The sequence below is a fragment of the Peromyscus leucopus genome, chromosome 23, assembly GCF_004664715.2.
Source record: "Peromyscus leucopus breed LL Stock chromosome 23, UCI_PerLeu_2.1, whole genome shotgun sequence".
Taxonomy (NCBI): Eukaryota; Metazoa; Chordata; class Mammalia; order Rodentia; family Cricetidae; genus Peromyscus; species Peromyscus leucopus.
In genome coordinates this window covers 11,919,087-11,932,546 of record NC_051082.1, presented here as the reverse complement: position 1 = coordinate 11,932,546, position 13,460 = coordinate 11,919,087, and the positions used below count along the sequence as shown (strand labels likewise).

The 13,460-nt window shown below is 55.2% G+C and overlaps 1 protein-coding gene across 4 annotated transcripts in view; it reads right to left on the bottom strand.

Moving 5' to 3' along the window:
- Rasal1 (RAS protein activator like 1) overlaps nt 1-13,460 on the bottom strand; it is a 34,546-nt gene that overhangs the window by 8,946 nt on the left and 12,140 nt on the right. For 2 of the 4 annotated variants that reach the window (XM_037198663.1, XM_037198664.1), the window contains 10 exons: nt 11,105-11,186; nt 10,887-11,018; nt 9,955-10,040; nt 9,150-9,267; nt 8,865-9,018; nt 8,478-8,498; nt 8,115-8,280; nt 6,506-6,698; nt 1,138-1,275; nt 56-200 (listed from right to left, as the gene is read on the bottom strand). In XM_037198663.1, coding sequence (XP_037054558.1) covers nt 56-200; nt 1,138-1,275; nt 6,506-6,698; nt 8,115-8,280; nt 8,478-8,498; nt 8,865-9,018; nt 9,150-9,267; nt 9,955-10,040; nt 10,887-11,018; nt 11,105-11,186 — 1,235 coding nt within the window. Of the gene's footprint in view, nt 1-55; nt 201-1,137; nt 1,276-6,505; nt 6,699-8,114; nt 8,281-8,477; nt 8,543-8,864; nt 9,019-9,149; nt 9,268-9,954; nt 10,041-10,886; nt 11,019-11,104; nt 11,187-13,460 lie in introns of those variants that run through there. The other 2 variants (XM_028878771.2, XM_028878772.1) reach the window with 2 other exon arrangements.

Sequence of the window (13,460 nt, the reverse complement as noted above, 5' to 3'; positions counted from 1 at the left end):
CCGGAGGGGGGGGGCGGCGGTCGCAAGCCAGGAGTGGCAGGACCACAGGACTCACCCTCATCCCCGTCCACATCCACCAACTGGTCCAGGAAGTCCCTCACACGGGAGATGCTCTGCATCAGGAAGGGGTGGAGGGGGGTCAGCCACAGCTCCTTGCCCTGGCCCAGCTGCTGGCCCAGGTTCCCGATGCTCTGCACGGCCTGGAGCAGAGGAGAAAGGAAGCCGAGGTCACTGCTGAGGCGAGCGGCCTCTGGAACCCCAAACTCTGTTCTCATATCTGTACACCGTGGGCACCGTCTGACCCTCCCTCCCTTTTGGAACCAGCACCCAGTTCCCACCCAGCACCCAGCACTGCCCAATTCTATCACGTGTCCTTGGGGACCTGTCAGAGCCACAGGTTGTGGCTACTTTATCAAGAATGGCTTAATTCATACTGAGGTATAAATGACTGCTAGCCTACTTCCTCCATTTCTTTGGGAAGGAGTGAGTTTTCATGATCTAAAAAAAAATAAAGACAAGGAGGGAGAAAAGGAAAAGAGAGCAACAGGGTTTGGGGCTGTAGCTCAGTGGTAGAGTGATCACCTCCCATGCATGAGGCCCCATGTTCAATTCCCAGTACTACCAAAAGGGGAGGGGGGGGGCAAATGAAAGCCAGACACAGTGGGGTTCTTTTGTTTGTTTGTTTGTTTTTTTGTTGTTGTTGTGTTTGTTTTTTTTTAGACAGGGTTTCTCTGTGTAGCTTTGAGCCTTTCCTGGAACTCGCTCTGTAGACCAGGCTGGCCTCGAACTCACAGAGATTCGCCTGCCTCTGCCTCCTGAGTGCTGGGATTAAAGGCGTGCGCCACCACCGCCTAACCGTGGTCATTTTTAATGAGACTTATAATCTCAGCACTTGAGAGGCTGAGGCAGGAGGATTACCCTGAGTCCTAGGCCAGTCTGGGCAACAGGGCAAGTTCTAGGTCTCAGTGGCCCAGCAAGGCCATGTCATAGAAAACAGAGACCCCCACAAGGAAACTGGCTTCCTCTGGGCCTTCTCCCAGACGACCTTCCCGATCTTTCCCATCATGCTTCTCTCCAGCTGAGAGGACCCAGGTGGAGCCCCTCCCACCCCCCACCCCCCCAGACACACACACACACCTTGGCAAGCAGCAGCAAGGAGCGGCTGGTCTGGGGGTCCGCGTGCTGGTCTCTGAGGTCGAACAGCTTCGGCGTGAGGACGGCAGGCGCAAAGAACCGGAGAAAGAGGAAACCGCTGGTGGCCAGGTACTTCACATCCTGCCGGAGAATCACGACAGGCTCTGAAGCCCTTGTCCCAGCTGGGGAAACTGAGGCAGCAAACACTAAGTGCCCAGAGAAGGGAGAGGGAGTTGGGTCAGGAGGCGTTTCCTAGCCTGCCAAGGAGGGTGCTCCCTCCTCTCTGCCTCAGTTTCTCTAGCTGGAAAATGGGGTGACGAAACTGATCTGGCCAACAAAACTGGTTTTAGCAGACTCCTGTGCTCGGAACACACAGCCAGAGGAGAGGGATATCGTGGCAACCTCAGAGAGGCCAAGTGGTTTGCTCAAGGTCACACAGCAGAGGAGTCAGGATTCAAACCCAGACCTATGACCTATGGTGGCAAGAACAGGCCATATTCTCCTCCCACAGACTTTACTTACCACTCACTCTAGGGCGGGTGACAGCCCAGATTGGTCATTTGCCCGAGATTACCCAGCAACCAACAACAGAGGCAGACTTGTTTGCCACTCTCCGGCCATTCAGTCTCATCTACCCGAGGGTCAAGGGTCAAGAGTGCATTTAATCTCTGCTTTCCAAATGAGGAGACCGAGGCGGCTCACCAAGGAGCCGGGCAGTCAGCTACAGAGCCCACCTGAGTCCCTCCGTGGACTTTCCACACTGGGCACAGCTCGCTCCCCGACTGCTATATCCAGCCTGAGTAGGTATGTCTATGTTTATTTTGGGGTGTCAGTCACACCTGTGACAATAGCTACCCTGGAGCGAGCTAGCTTCCTGGGCATGTCAGCCTTGCCCGTGGGCCCGGCAAGGTCTGTACCCCAGGCTTCAGCGAGAGGGGACCATCTCAGTCAGAGCCCTGAACTGTCTCCAAATCACCACTTCCTCCCAGGCAGGTTCCCCCACATCATTTCAAGCCCCAACATTAGCTCATCAAGGTACACATGCGCCTGGTGGTGCAGGCCTGCCATCCCATGTTCACAGAGGCCCAGGCAGGGGGTCACAAGTTCAAGGCTAGCCTGGGCTACAGAGTGAGTTCCGGGCCAGCCTCGGCAAGTTAGCGATACTTGTCTCAAAATGTAAAAGTGAAAAAGAGGGCTGTGGGTGCATCTTCACCACGGGAGTGCTTGGCAAGTGTGCAGGGAACCCTGAGTTTCTCCCCAGTGCCGCAGACGCCGCCGGCTGCGGTGGCACACGCCTTTGATCCCAGTGTGTGGGAGGCGGAGGCAGGGGGACCACAAGTCCAAAGTCACTGTGCTAGCTAGTTGTTTGTGTGTGTGTGAACGTGACAAGCAACGGTTATCTGGGAAGAGGGACCCCCAACTGAGAAAACAACTCGGGTCAGATTGCCTCGAGGCAAAGCTGTGGGGGCGTCTTCTTGACTCATGATTGATGCGGGAGGGTCCAGGCCACCGTGGCCGGCACGATTCCTGAGCAGGGGTTCCCGGGTAGCATGAGAAAGCCAACCGAACAATCCCTGGAGAGCAAAACAGGGAGCAGTGTCCCTCCGTGGCCTCTGCTCCATTTCCTACCTACCTCCAGGTTCCTGCCTCGACTTCCCTCCATGACCGACTACAAGCTCTTTTCTCCCCAAATTTGTCTTGGTGTTCATCACGGCGGTAGAAAGCAAATGAGAACAGTCATCCTTGGACACGTAGTAAGTTAGAAGAGGCCAGCCTGGGCTACATCTCACACACACACACACACACACACTCACACACACTCACACACATGCACACTCACACTCACATACATGCACACTCACACACTCACATGCACTCACATACATGCACACTCACACACACTCACATGCATGCACACTCACACATACTCACATGCACTCACATGCATGCACACACTCACATACATGTACACTCACACTCACATACACTCACACACACACACACACACACACACAGGCTGCTCAGGGCTTCATGATCTGAGAAAATCTGTGGTCCCTGCCCACTGGGGACATGTGGGTGGCGCTGATGTTGGCTCCCAGGGGCGAGCTGAGTGGGGAGCTGGCCTCCTGATCTCTTTCCCTCCTCCTACCTCAGCCGTGTCCCACTTAACACCTCTGAGGCTGCCCGGGTGAGAGCCAGGCTAACTGGGGTGCAATGACGTCACCTCTAGATGGGAGGCCAGAGCTCAATCCCATGGGGGAGGAGGGGGAATCTGGGGAGGAAATCTCAAGCTCTCTGGGCCTCAGTTTCCCAGTCTGTAAACAAAAAGCAGAGAGAGATGCTATATACATCTTCAAAGCTCTTAATGCAGGCTGTAAGGATTGGGCTGTGACATCTCCAGCATTCAGCAGGTTCTGGATCTTTCTGCCAAGAGGTCTGTATTTAGCACTGGGGAAAAGTTAGTTCAGCTGAGGCAGGAGAATTGCCTCAGTGGTTAATAGTGCATGCTTAGTGCTCTATCAGAAAGACCCGAGTTCAGATCTCAGCACCCACATCAGGTGGCTCACAAACATCTGGAATGCTAAGGACTCATATGACGCCCTCTGGCCTCTGAGTGTGAGCGAACACACATAAGTAAAATAAATCTAAAAAAAAAATCTTGCTGGCTTCATCCGTAACTGAAGACAACATCAGTGGCATCTGTCTGTTGCCCAGGCTAGCCCTGAATTTATAATCCTCTTGCTGCAACCTCCAGGAGAGTTGGAATTACAGGCCTGTGCCACCAAGCTCCCCCCGACAGCCACCTCAGATTGTGCACTGAACATTATTAAAACAGGGATCTCAGCCGGGTGGTGGCGACTCATGCCTTCAATCCCAGCAGTACTCAAGAGGCAGAGACTGGCAGATCTCCGTGAGTTCAAGGCTAGCCTGGTCTACAAAGTGAGTTCCAGGACAGCCAGGAAATTCTGTTTCAAAAAACCTAAAACAAAACAAACAAAAAAAAAAAAACCATCGAAACAAAAACAAAACAGGGATCTCAGACTGGCAGCCCCCGGTCCAGGACAACCTCAACACGTGGTGACTGATTCCAAGTGACTTTTGCTTGTGTGTCTGGGTGAATTAGCCCTCATGTTTCAAAACTGGGAGACTTTACATAGGATCCTGAAAGTTGGCAAGAGAGAGAGGGGAAGTTGGGGGTGGGGGAGAAGAGGAAGAGGAAGGAAGAAAGGAAGGGAGGGAGGGAGGGAGGGAGGGAAGGAGGAAGGAAGGAAGGAAGGAAGGAAGGAAGGAAGGAAGGAAGGAAGGAAGGAAGATGCCCAGCTCAGCTCAGCTCAGCTTGGGGCAAAGGCCTGTCCGTCATCCCAGATATTCCAGAAGGTGGGTCAGGAGGACTGCAAGTTCAAGGCCTGCCTTGGAAACTTAGCAAGGCCCTATTTCAAAATAAAAAAGTGAAGAGAGAGCTAGGCCTTGGCTCAGTGGTAGAGTGCCCACCTGGTGTGTGTGAGACTTGTGTTTTAGCCCCAGCACAGGGGTGAGAAAAAGGCTCTGCAGGAGCAGGGGACGAGGCCCCGTTCCTGTGTAGAGCACTGGCCGGAGCGGTCCCTGTAGATAAGCTGTGGGGCTACATTTTGCCACGGTCTCCACCACTCCCTAGAGTTCTGCATCTGCTCTGCTCATGTACCTCACCTGGCCCAAAAGCACAGCCCCCAGTTTCCATCTTTTGTATCCAGGCTGGGAAAGCCTAGCACTTACAGAACACACTGTGCCTTCATCCTGGCCCTGTCCTTCTCCCTCCCTTCTGCTCTCATTACTACCATCACCATCATAACCATCATCACCACCACCACCACCACCATTACCACCATCAACATCATCACCATTACCATCACCACCACCACCATTACCACATCAACATCATCACCATTACCATCATCACCACCACCACCATCATCATCACTACCACCATTATCACCATCACCATCACCATCATCATCACCACCATCAACACCATCACCACCACCATTATCACCATCACCATCACCATCAACACCATCAACATCATCATTATTATCATCACCATCACCACCATCATCACCAACATCATCATCAACACCACCACCATCATCACCACCATCACCAACACCATCACCATCATCACCATCAACACCATCTATGTGGAGTATTATTTTTAACTGGGCAAAGATGGCTCTATTTGTTTATGCTACAGAATGTTGCTTTAACCGTATAAAGGTGTGTTGCTTTTGCTTATGCTGCATTTGTTTAATTATGTAAAGATGTGTTGCATCTGCTTCACCTTGCCTGCCTAGGGCACCTGATTGGATTAATAAGGAGCCTGAGCAGCCAATAGCTAGGCAGAGAAAGGATAGGCGGGGCTGGCAGACAGAGAGAATAAACAGGAGGAGACATCTGCGCCCAAAGGGAAGAGGGGAAAAAAACGAGAGGAGGAGGAAAGAAAGAGAGAGAAGCCCAGGGGGGAGGAGCCAGGCAGCCACTGCCAGCCAGCAGACCCAGGAAGCTGTGAAAGTAAGATATACAGAAGAAAAGTTAAAAAGCCCAAGCCAGTCGGGCAGCGGCGGCGGCGGCGGCGGCGGCGGCGGCGGCGGCGGCGCACGCCTTTAATCCCAGCACTCAGGAGGCAGAGCCAGGTGGATCTCTGTGAGTTCGAGGCCAGCCTGGCCTACAGAGCGAGCTCCGAGACAGCCACCAAAACTACACCGAGAAACCCTGTCTCAAAAAATAAAAAATAAAAATAAAAGCCCAAGGCAAAAGGTAGATAAAGAGAAACAAGTTAATTTAAGTTAAAAGAGCTAGCCAGAAAAGAGCCTAAGCTGGGCCGAGCATTCAAAACTAATAATAAGTCTCTGTGTCATGATTTGGGAGCTGGTTGGTGGCCTAAAAGAAAAAGCCTGCAAGCCGGGCGTTGGTGGCGCACGCCTTTAATCCCAGCACTCGGGAGGCAGAGGCAGGTGGATCTCTGTGAGTTCGAGGCCAGCCTGGGCTACCAAGTGAGCTCCAGGAAAGGTGCAAAGCTACACAGAGAAACCCTGTCTCGAAAAACCAAAAAAAAAAAAAAAAGAAAAAGCCTGCTACGATCATCACCACCATCACCATCATCACCATCATCATCATCATCACCTCCATCACCATCATAACCACACCTTCACCAGGCATCATCAACGGTCCCCTGGGTTCTAGGACCTGCCAAGAACACTGTCCCTCTGCCAGAACACACACACACACACACACCAGGTCTTAATGTCACCTTTGGCCTGACTCTGCGTGTGACCCTGAACACGGGGCCCAGCCCACCCCAACATTTTTGCGTCAGCCCCCACAGAACCCAGCCCACCTGATGCTCCACCCCGGGGAAGCGCTTCTCCACACACCGCTGCAGCTGCTTAAAGGCCAGGCGCAGGGCAAGCGGGCAGCGCCCTGCAGAGCTCACGATGGCGTCCACGATGGACCCCAGGTATCCGGTCAGCAGCCCCAGGCTGGTCTCCCGCACCTGCTCCTCGGTAGGCGTGCCCTTGAAGGAGATCCTCCTGGAGGGAGCAGGCAGAGCCTTCAGTCAGAACACCACACCCGCTGCCTCAGAACCCCCGCCAGCCTCCACTGTTCCCGCACACCAGACTCCTGGCGGCGGGAGCTTGAACACTCGGGGCAGTAGGCAGCGTCCCATCTCAGAGACTTCACAGTGGCTGTTCCTTTGCCCTGGAACATGCTGGCATGCAGCCAAAGTGCCACCTCCTCAGAATGGCCATCACCCCCCGTCACTCACAGTTACAAGCTCTAGCTCTGGGTGTCTTCAGCACGGCCATGTTGGATGCATGTTCCGAACCTCGGCACCTGCCGCCCCCACTGCCCGGAGCCCTCAAGCTGGAAGTTCTCAGCCTCTGTATCCCACTTACGGCCCCTGGCATTGCCCCAGGTGGTCCTAACGGTAATTCATGAGTTGCATATCTGACCCCTCCCATTTTCACAGGCATGGAAACTGAGGCCCATCGACGTGACTTTACCAGTAGGTGGCAGACCTGAGATTATAAGTCAGGACCAACTCCAGGATCTATCTGCAACCCTGCCCCACCCAAGTTCCCAGGGCCCCGTCAGTGCCACTGAGTCTCCCGTGGTCTCCAGCTATACCCTGGGGGTTTCATAGATGACCCTGTCTTTCTGTTTGGGGCCTGGGTTCAAATCCCCACTTTGCAATTTCCCAGTTGTGTGACCTTGGACAGGGACCTCCCCTGACTGAGGATCCGTAAAGAGGGTGCTGAGGCCTGAGTCTGGGGTGGTCAAGAGGTGTGGGTCCTCTGTTTCCCTCATTACTGGGCTAACAGATGGCCTGCATCTAGCTCTCGGGGTTTCGTGGAAGCCAGCCCCCTGACTGTGGCAAAGAAGGTTCTGGAAAGGAAGGAGGAAGAGTCCATGGGAGGTATGGGATGGTTTTTAGTCACAGCCTAGCCTGCCTCCAATCTCACAGAAGGTTCCTGGGACCCATTTTGCAGAAGATCCCTATGTGGGCCTCCATCATCTCCCAGCACACACTCATCTGTCTGACACACACACACACACACACACACACACACACACACACACACTCATCTACTGCCCCCCCCACTCATCTACCACCTCACACACACCCATCTGTCTGCTCCACACACGCTCATCTATTGCTCCTCGCACACTCATTTACCTCCCCCCCACACACACTCCCAGCATTACCCTGTTTTGAGCCTCACATGCAAAACCTACAAGCACCCCCAACACCCCCAAGTCACAGGGTATGGGAGAGGCAGGATTCGGATTGGCCCAGAAACAGCCCGAGCTACCACAGCACACAGAGGCCTGAAGGATACACGCACGTGTCCCTAGGCAGGTGGCAGCCAGCACGGAGCAGCCCGGGGTGGCTACAAATGGTAAGGGGCGGCCGGGGGAGGCCTGAGCCACCCCGTCTGGCTCACCGGGAGCGGTTCAGGTCCATCTTGCAAGGGTCCAACTCCATGTATTTCTTCTCCTCGAAGACGCGGCTGATGACCGGCCTCAGGACCTCGTGCAGGTAGCGCATGCCCACGAGCTGGGGGCAGGGGTCACACGGAGCGGCTAAGGGTGGCAGGGGAGTACCCTGGGCTGGGGCAGGGGGTGTGCAGGGAGATTTGAGAGCCAGGCCAGCCGTGTCCAAGGGTGCCGCCCAGGGCTGAAGCCAGGCACCTGTCACCAGCACCCAGCTCAGCCGTCTAGTGCCACTTGAGGCCAGCAGGCTCTGGGAACTGGGTGAGCAGGGGGAGGAAGCCACATGCACCCGGACATGCCAGGTCCCCACTCACCTTCATGAATTGCTCCATCGACTTGGATGCCAAGGAGTTAGAACGGAAGAGGGTGTTGGGGTCATCTGGGAGGATAGGGGGATGTGTTTGCTGGTGTGTGTGTGTGGGAGCACTCCACTCACTCAAGGTGGAGATATGATTCTTTCAGCCTCAAGAATCAGGGAGAACCCAAAAGGTCAACTTTATTCATAGTACAGAGGCCCAGAGTGGTTTGGCAAGCTGCCTGAGGTCACACAGCATCTGAAGCTGGATCTGTGCTCTCAGCCTTCCAGGGTTCACAGCATAGATAACCCAACACATAAAAGTCCTCTAAGGAGCCCCATTTCTCCCCCTGGAGATCCTCTGCAGACCCGTCCTTGGGGAGGGGCACCTGAATGGGCAACTCACTGGTTCGAGCCACCTCACGCCTTGTGAGGTAGTCTAGAAAGGGCCCAGACAGGCCTCGGCCCAGGAAGAGCTTCACCAGCTTGGTGGCAAGGTCTTGACGGCAGTCCCCAGAGGCCAGCTCCTCCAGCACAGCCAGGGGGCTGGTGGTGTCCTCCTGAGCAGGGACGGGAGAGCCGACAGGTAACCCGAGGCCCCAAAGCAGAAGAGCTGACCCTGGTTTCCGAGGGAGGGGAGCGAATACCCCGGACCCAGAAGCCCAGGGGGAGGCACCTGCATCACACCTACCTCAGCTGGGCCTTGTACCGACTCTAGAAGCAGGTCCATGAGAGGCTGGTAGTGCTGGGAAGGCAGGACACGGTCCTCAGTGAGGCGCACCTTCAGCCGCAGGGCACCCAGGCTCCCCCTAGACGGAGCAGAGAGCATAGGGAAGGGGGTGTGAGTGCAGGCTAGCCCAGAGCAGGAGACATGAGCCTGGGAAGAGGCAAGAGACACAGGGAAAGGATATAGGAGAGCAGCGGGGACCGAAATGGATAGGGAGGAAGAGGATGGATTGGGGGCCCCAGACGGTGTATGGAAACGCCACAGTGGAGGCCACGGCCAGGTGCCTAGACACACACAGGACAGGCAGAACAGCAAGAGTAAGCAGGGCAGTAAAACGTGGGTCTTGTGGACACCGTGGTGCAGCCAGGTATGTGAACAGTGTGGACGGGAACAGCCAGGAAAAGATTGGCGGAGGCAGGGAGCTCTGTGTGCACAGCATGTAAGTGCACGGGCAGTGGTGGCTATTCAGAATGGTGGTAGAGCCCTTGCCTAGCACAGCCAAGGCCCTGGGTTCAATTCCTGACACTACATAGTAAAGCAAGGAATGTGGCCAGGAAGGCAGGTGTGAGGGGACCCAACATTTGGACATGCATTGGGTATGTGAGCCTGTCTGTGATGGACAGCTGGGCCAAGGGGTGCTGCGTGGGCCCGCAAAAACATCCTGGGGACATGGGACTAGGGCCAGAGGGACAGGGTGGGCTGGCACCAGCACCCAGGATAACCTGCCCACAAGCTGAGGTGGTGCCCTTCCCCGGGCACCCATATTTACCCAGAATCCTCAGATTTAGGAAAGGGCAGGAGGCGGAACCAGCCGTTGGGTGGCTTCTGCTGGAGGGTCTGTGGGGTGAACTCCACCTGTGGGGGGACACACAGACCTCAGCTGGAGGCCCCATCCTGCCTGATGCAGGGCCCACCCAGCCCTGGAGGGAGCGCTTAGACTGCCATCCACAGATGGCGTGTAGCCAGCCGGGGTCCAATTCTTCTTCTCTCTCAAGCCAGGGCACTTGGAGCCTCTAGGGGACACTTAATTTACAATTGAGAAAAGCTAAGGCACCAGGCAGTAGCGGCCAGCGCACGCCTTTAATCCCAGCACTGGGGAGGCAGCAACAAGTAGATCTCTGTAAGTTCGAGGCCAGCCTGGTCTACAGAGTGAGTTCCAGGACAGCCAGGGCTACACAGAGAAACCCTGCCTCGAAAAACCAAAAAATAAATAAAAGAGAGGGAAGTTAAGGCTTGGAGAGATGGCTTGCCCTGGGCTGCACAGTGACCCAGGAGTGAGCACAATGCCACTGTCACAGCCAAAGCCTCAGACAAGCCCGGGGCCATGTCCCCAGAGAACAGCTAAAAGGCACAGGGCTTTGGAAAAGCCACATCACCGTTCCAAGCATCAATTTCCTCATGCACATAGAGGGACAATGATTGTCAACCTCGCAGGGTGGTGACAGAGTTAGGTCCATGCAGAGGGCTGGCACCAGTCTACCGAGGAGCCTTGGGCCCACCCTGTGGCCTCTGATAGGTCTTTGCCTCCTTCACGGTCTCTGTTTTCTTGCCTGTCTATTGAACAGTGAGACTCCACTACCCAGGCTGGCCGTGACACTCAAGGCAGCTTGAGCATCTGTCCTCAGACCCCACCTCAGCTGCCTGCTAAGGGCAGGCCATGGGGAGCCACAGAGGGCATTGGTTAGTGGGAGGGCCGCTCACCATGCCCAGGAAGTCATTCTTGCCCACCATGTCCCAATCCCAGAGCTCCACTCGCAAGGGGGACGTGGTCCCCGGCGCCTCCCGCAGCTCCAGCACCTCATCCCAGTGTGGGAAGCGGGTCTTCTTGATTGTCTGAGGGTGGAAAGAGCTGTGAGCGGAAGAGGTGACCGGCTCCACCCACTGAGGGGTGTCCCACGCCTGCCTGGCTGTCTGCTCACCGACGTTTCCAAACTATGGTTGCCCCAAAACACACGTGCGAATGGGTCTGACGTGCCGGAGATGTCCCGGGGGGCCAGGTCCCTGGGGACAGAGGAAGAGAAGGGGTGTGTGGTCGGTCACAGGCCCTCGAGGACCCAGACCCAAGGCGGGCCTAGGAAAGAGAGCTCAAGCTAGATCATTCTAATGGCAGTGTTCTGTTTCCAGGGCAACGAGCCAGTCCATCACAGGGGCCCAGGCCAGGCCCATGCAGACTCTGTGGTTTCCATACACAAAACTTACGGGGAAACATGAGATTTCCAGATTTCCCTTGATAAGGGGAAACCGAGGCACAGAGAGATCAGACTCTGTATCACAGAGCTCAGCAAGGGAAGGGACAACGGGGATGAAAAAAAAAATGCCTCGTTCTCCCCAGAGGTCCCTACACGGGGACCTACAGATCCAAAACCCGACCCTGCAGTCACTGGCTGGGTGACATTAGAAAAAGTCGCCTCCTCTCCCTGAGGCTGAGTCCAGAAAATGAGGACCATCACAGACCAAGTTCACAGAGCTCAGGGTCCAATGAGATGGCATAGGCGAGTTACTTAGCGTAGCACTCGCTCAGCTCAGCTCACTTATTCATTCAACAAACATCCGTGCCCACACCTTGCTCAGGAACAAAGGGAAAGCATAAGACACAGACATCCTGCCTGTGGGTTACCATGGCAACCCAAAAAACCTCACCTGAGTCAGCTTCCCCATCCCCCTTCTTGCGGGGGGCCCCCAAATCCAGGAACACCCCACCACCACCGCCACCACCAGGGGCTGTTTCTTCCTCCCGCTTGCTTCCCAGCCTTGCTGGGCATCCAAAGCCTTTGGTTTCCTAGGAACCAACACAGTTGCTAAGCGACAGCCATTGGTCCCTCTCCTGCTTGCAAGGATCCTCTAACAGCCTAGTGTCTGGGGAGGGGGTCGTGGGCAGAAGAGCCGAGCTCAGACCCCTGCCCACAATCTGTTATGCGGTCCCCTTCCTTCTTGGGTCATTCCCTCATCCACGGGTCTCCCCCATCGAGCTGGGGTCCGAGGCTGAAACCTGAATCCAGAGGTGCCAGGGAAAGCTCAGAGAGGGCAAGGAAGGGTCTTATGGTCACACAGCAAGCTAGAAATGCAGATTGTCCTTAATGTGTGTGGGCAGAACCTGAGAGTGGAGGTTCCGGGAGGGGGGGTGAGTGGAGGGCAGAAAGACAGGATGTCCAGAGGGAGTAGATGTAAGAGAGCTGAGGGACATCAGTGGAGGGCTGAGGAGGGGACAGGGGGGCTGGGGACAGGGAGGGAGACTGAAGGGAGGATGGATGTGGTCTCTAGAGGCCGTCCGTGGGTTTTCCTGTCCCTGTGTCTGTTGGCTTCCTTCAAGCTTTCCTCCTCGCCCTCCCTCTCAGCCCCTCAGACTCCAGTGTGACCCCCAGGTTGAGCCAACAAGAATTCACCCTGCGATGTTCTGTAAAAGTGAGGTTCTTGGTCGGTTGTACAAGCAGAGTCGGTAGGTCACCAGCCCCAGGCCACGAGGCCTATCGTGTCCCCACTTGGAGACGCTGCCTGACGTCACTCTTCCTGGATTCCTCACGCCTGAGGCCACCCATCACCTCCATGAGCCAATAATTAAGTCTTCTGCCCGAGAAGTAATGTCTGCTATTTATTTATTAGTGTCTGTGTATGTATGGTGTGTGTGTGTGTGTGTGTGTGTGTGTGTGTGTGTGTGTGTGTGTCTGTGTGTCTGTGTCTGTGTGTGTGTATGTGTGTCTGTGACTGTGTGTGTATCTGCGACTGTGTGTCTGTCTGTGTGTATATGTGTGTGTCTGTGTGTGTCTATGTGTGTGTCTGTGACTGTGTGTGTGTGTCTGTCTGTGACTGTGACTGTGTCTGTCTGTGACTGTGTGTGTCTGTGACTGTGACTGTGTGCGTCTGTGTGTCTGTGACTGTGCATTGATGCACATGTGTGGAGGTCAGAGACAACTTTCCTCCTTCCACCATGGGTTCCAGGATCAAACTCAGGTCATCAGCTTGAGTGGCAAGTGGTTTACCTGCTGAACCATCTCGCCAGCCCTGAGCTGTTAAAACTTGATTATTACCACCCTACACACTCACCTACCACCCCACACACACTCACCTACCACCCACACACACTCACCTACCACCCACACACACTCATCTACCACCCCACACACACTCATCTACCACCCCACACACACTCATCTACCACCCCACACACGCTCACCTACCACCCCACACACACTCACCTACCACCCCACACACACTCACCTACCACCCCACACACACTCACCTACCACCCCACACACACTCATCTACCACCCCACACAC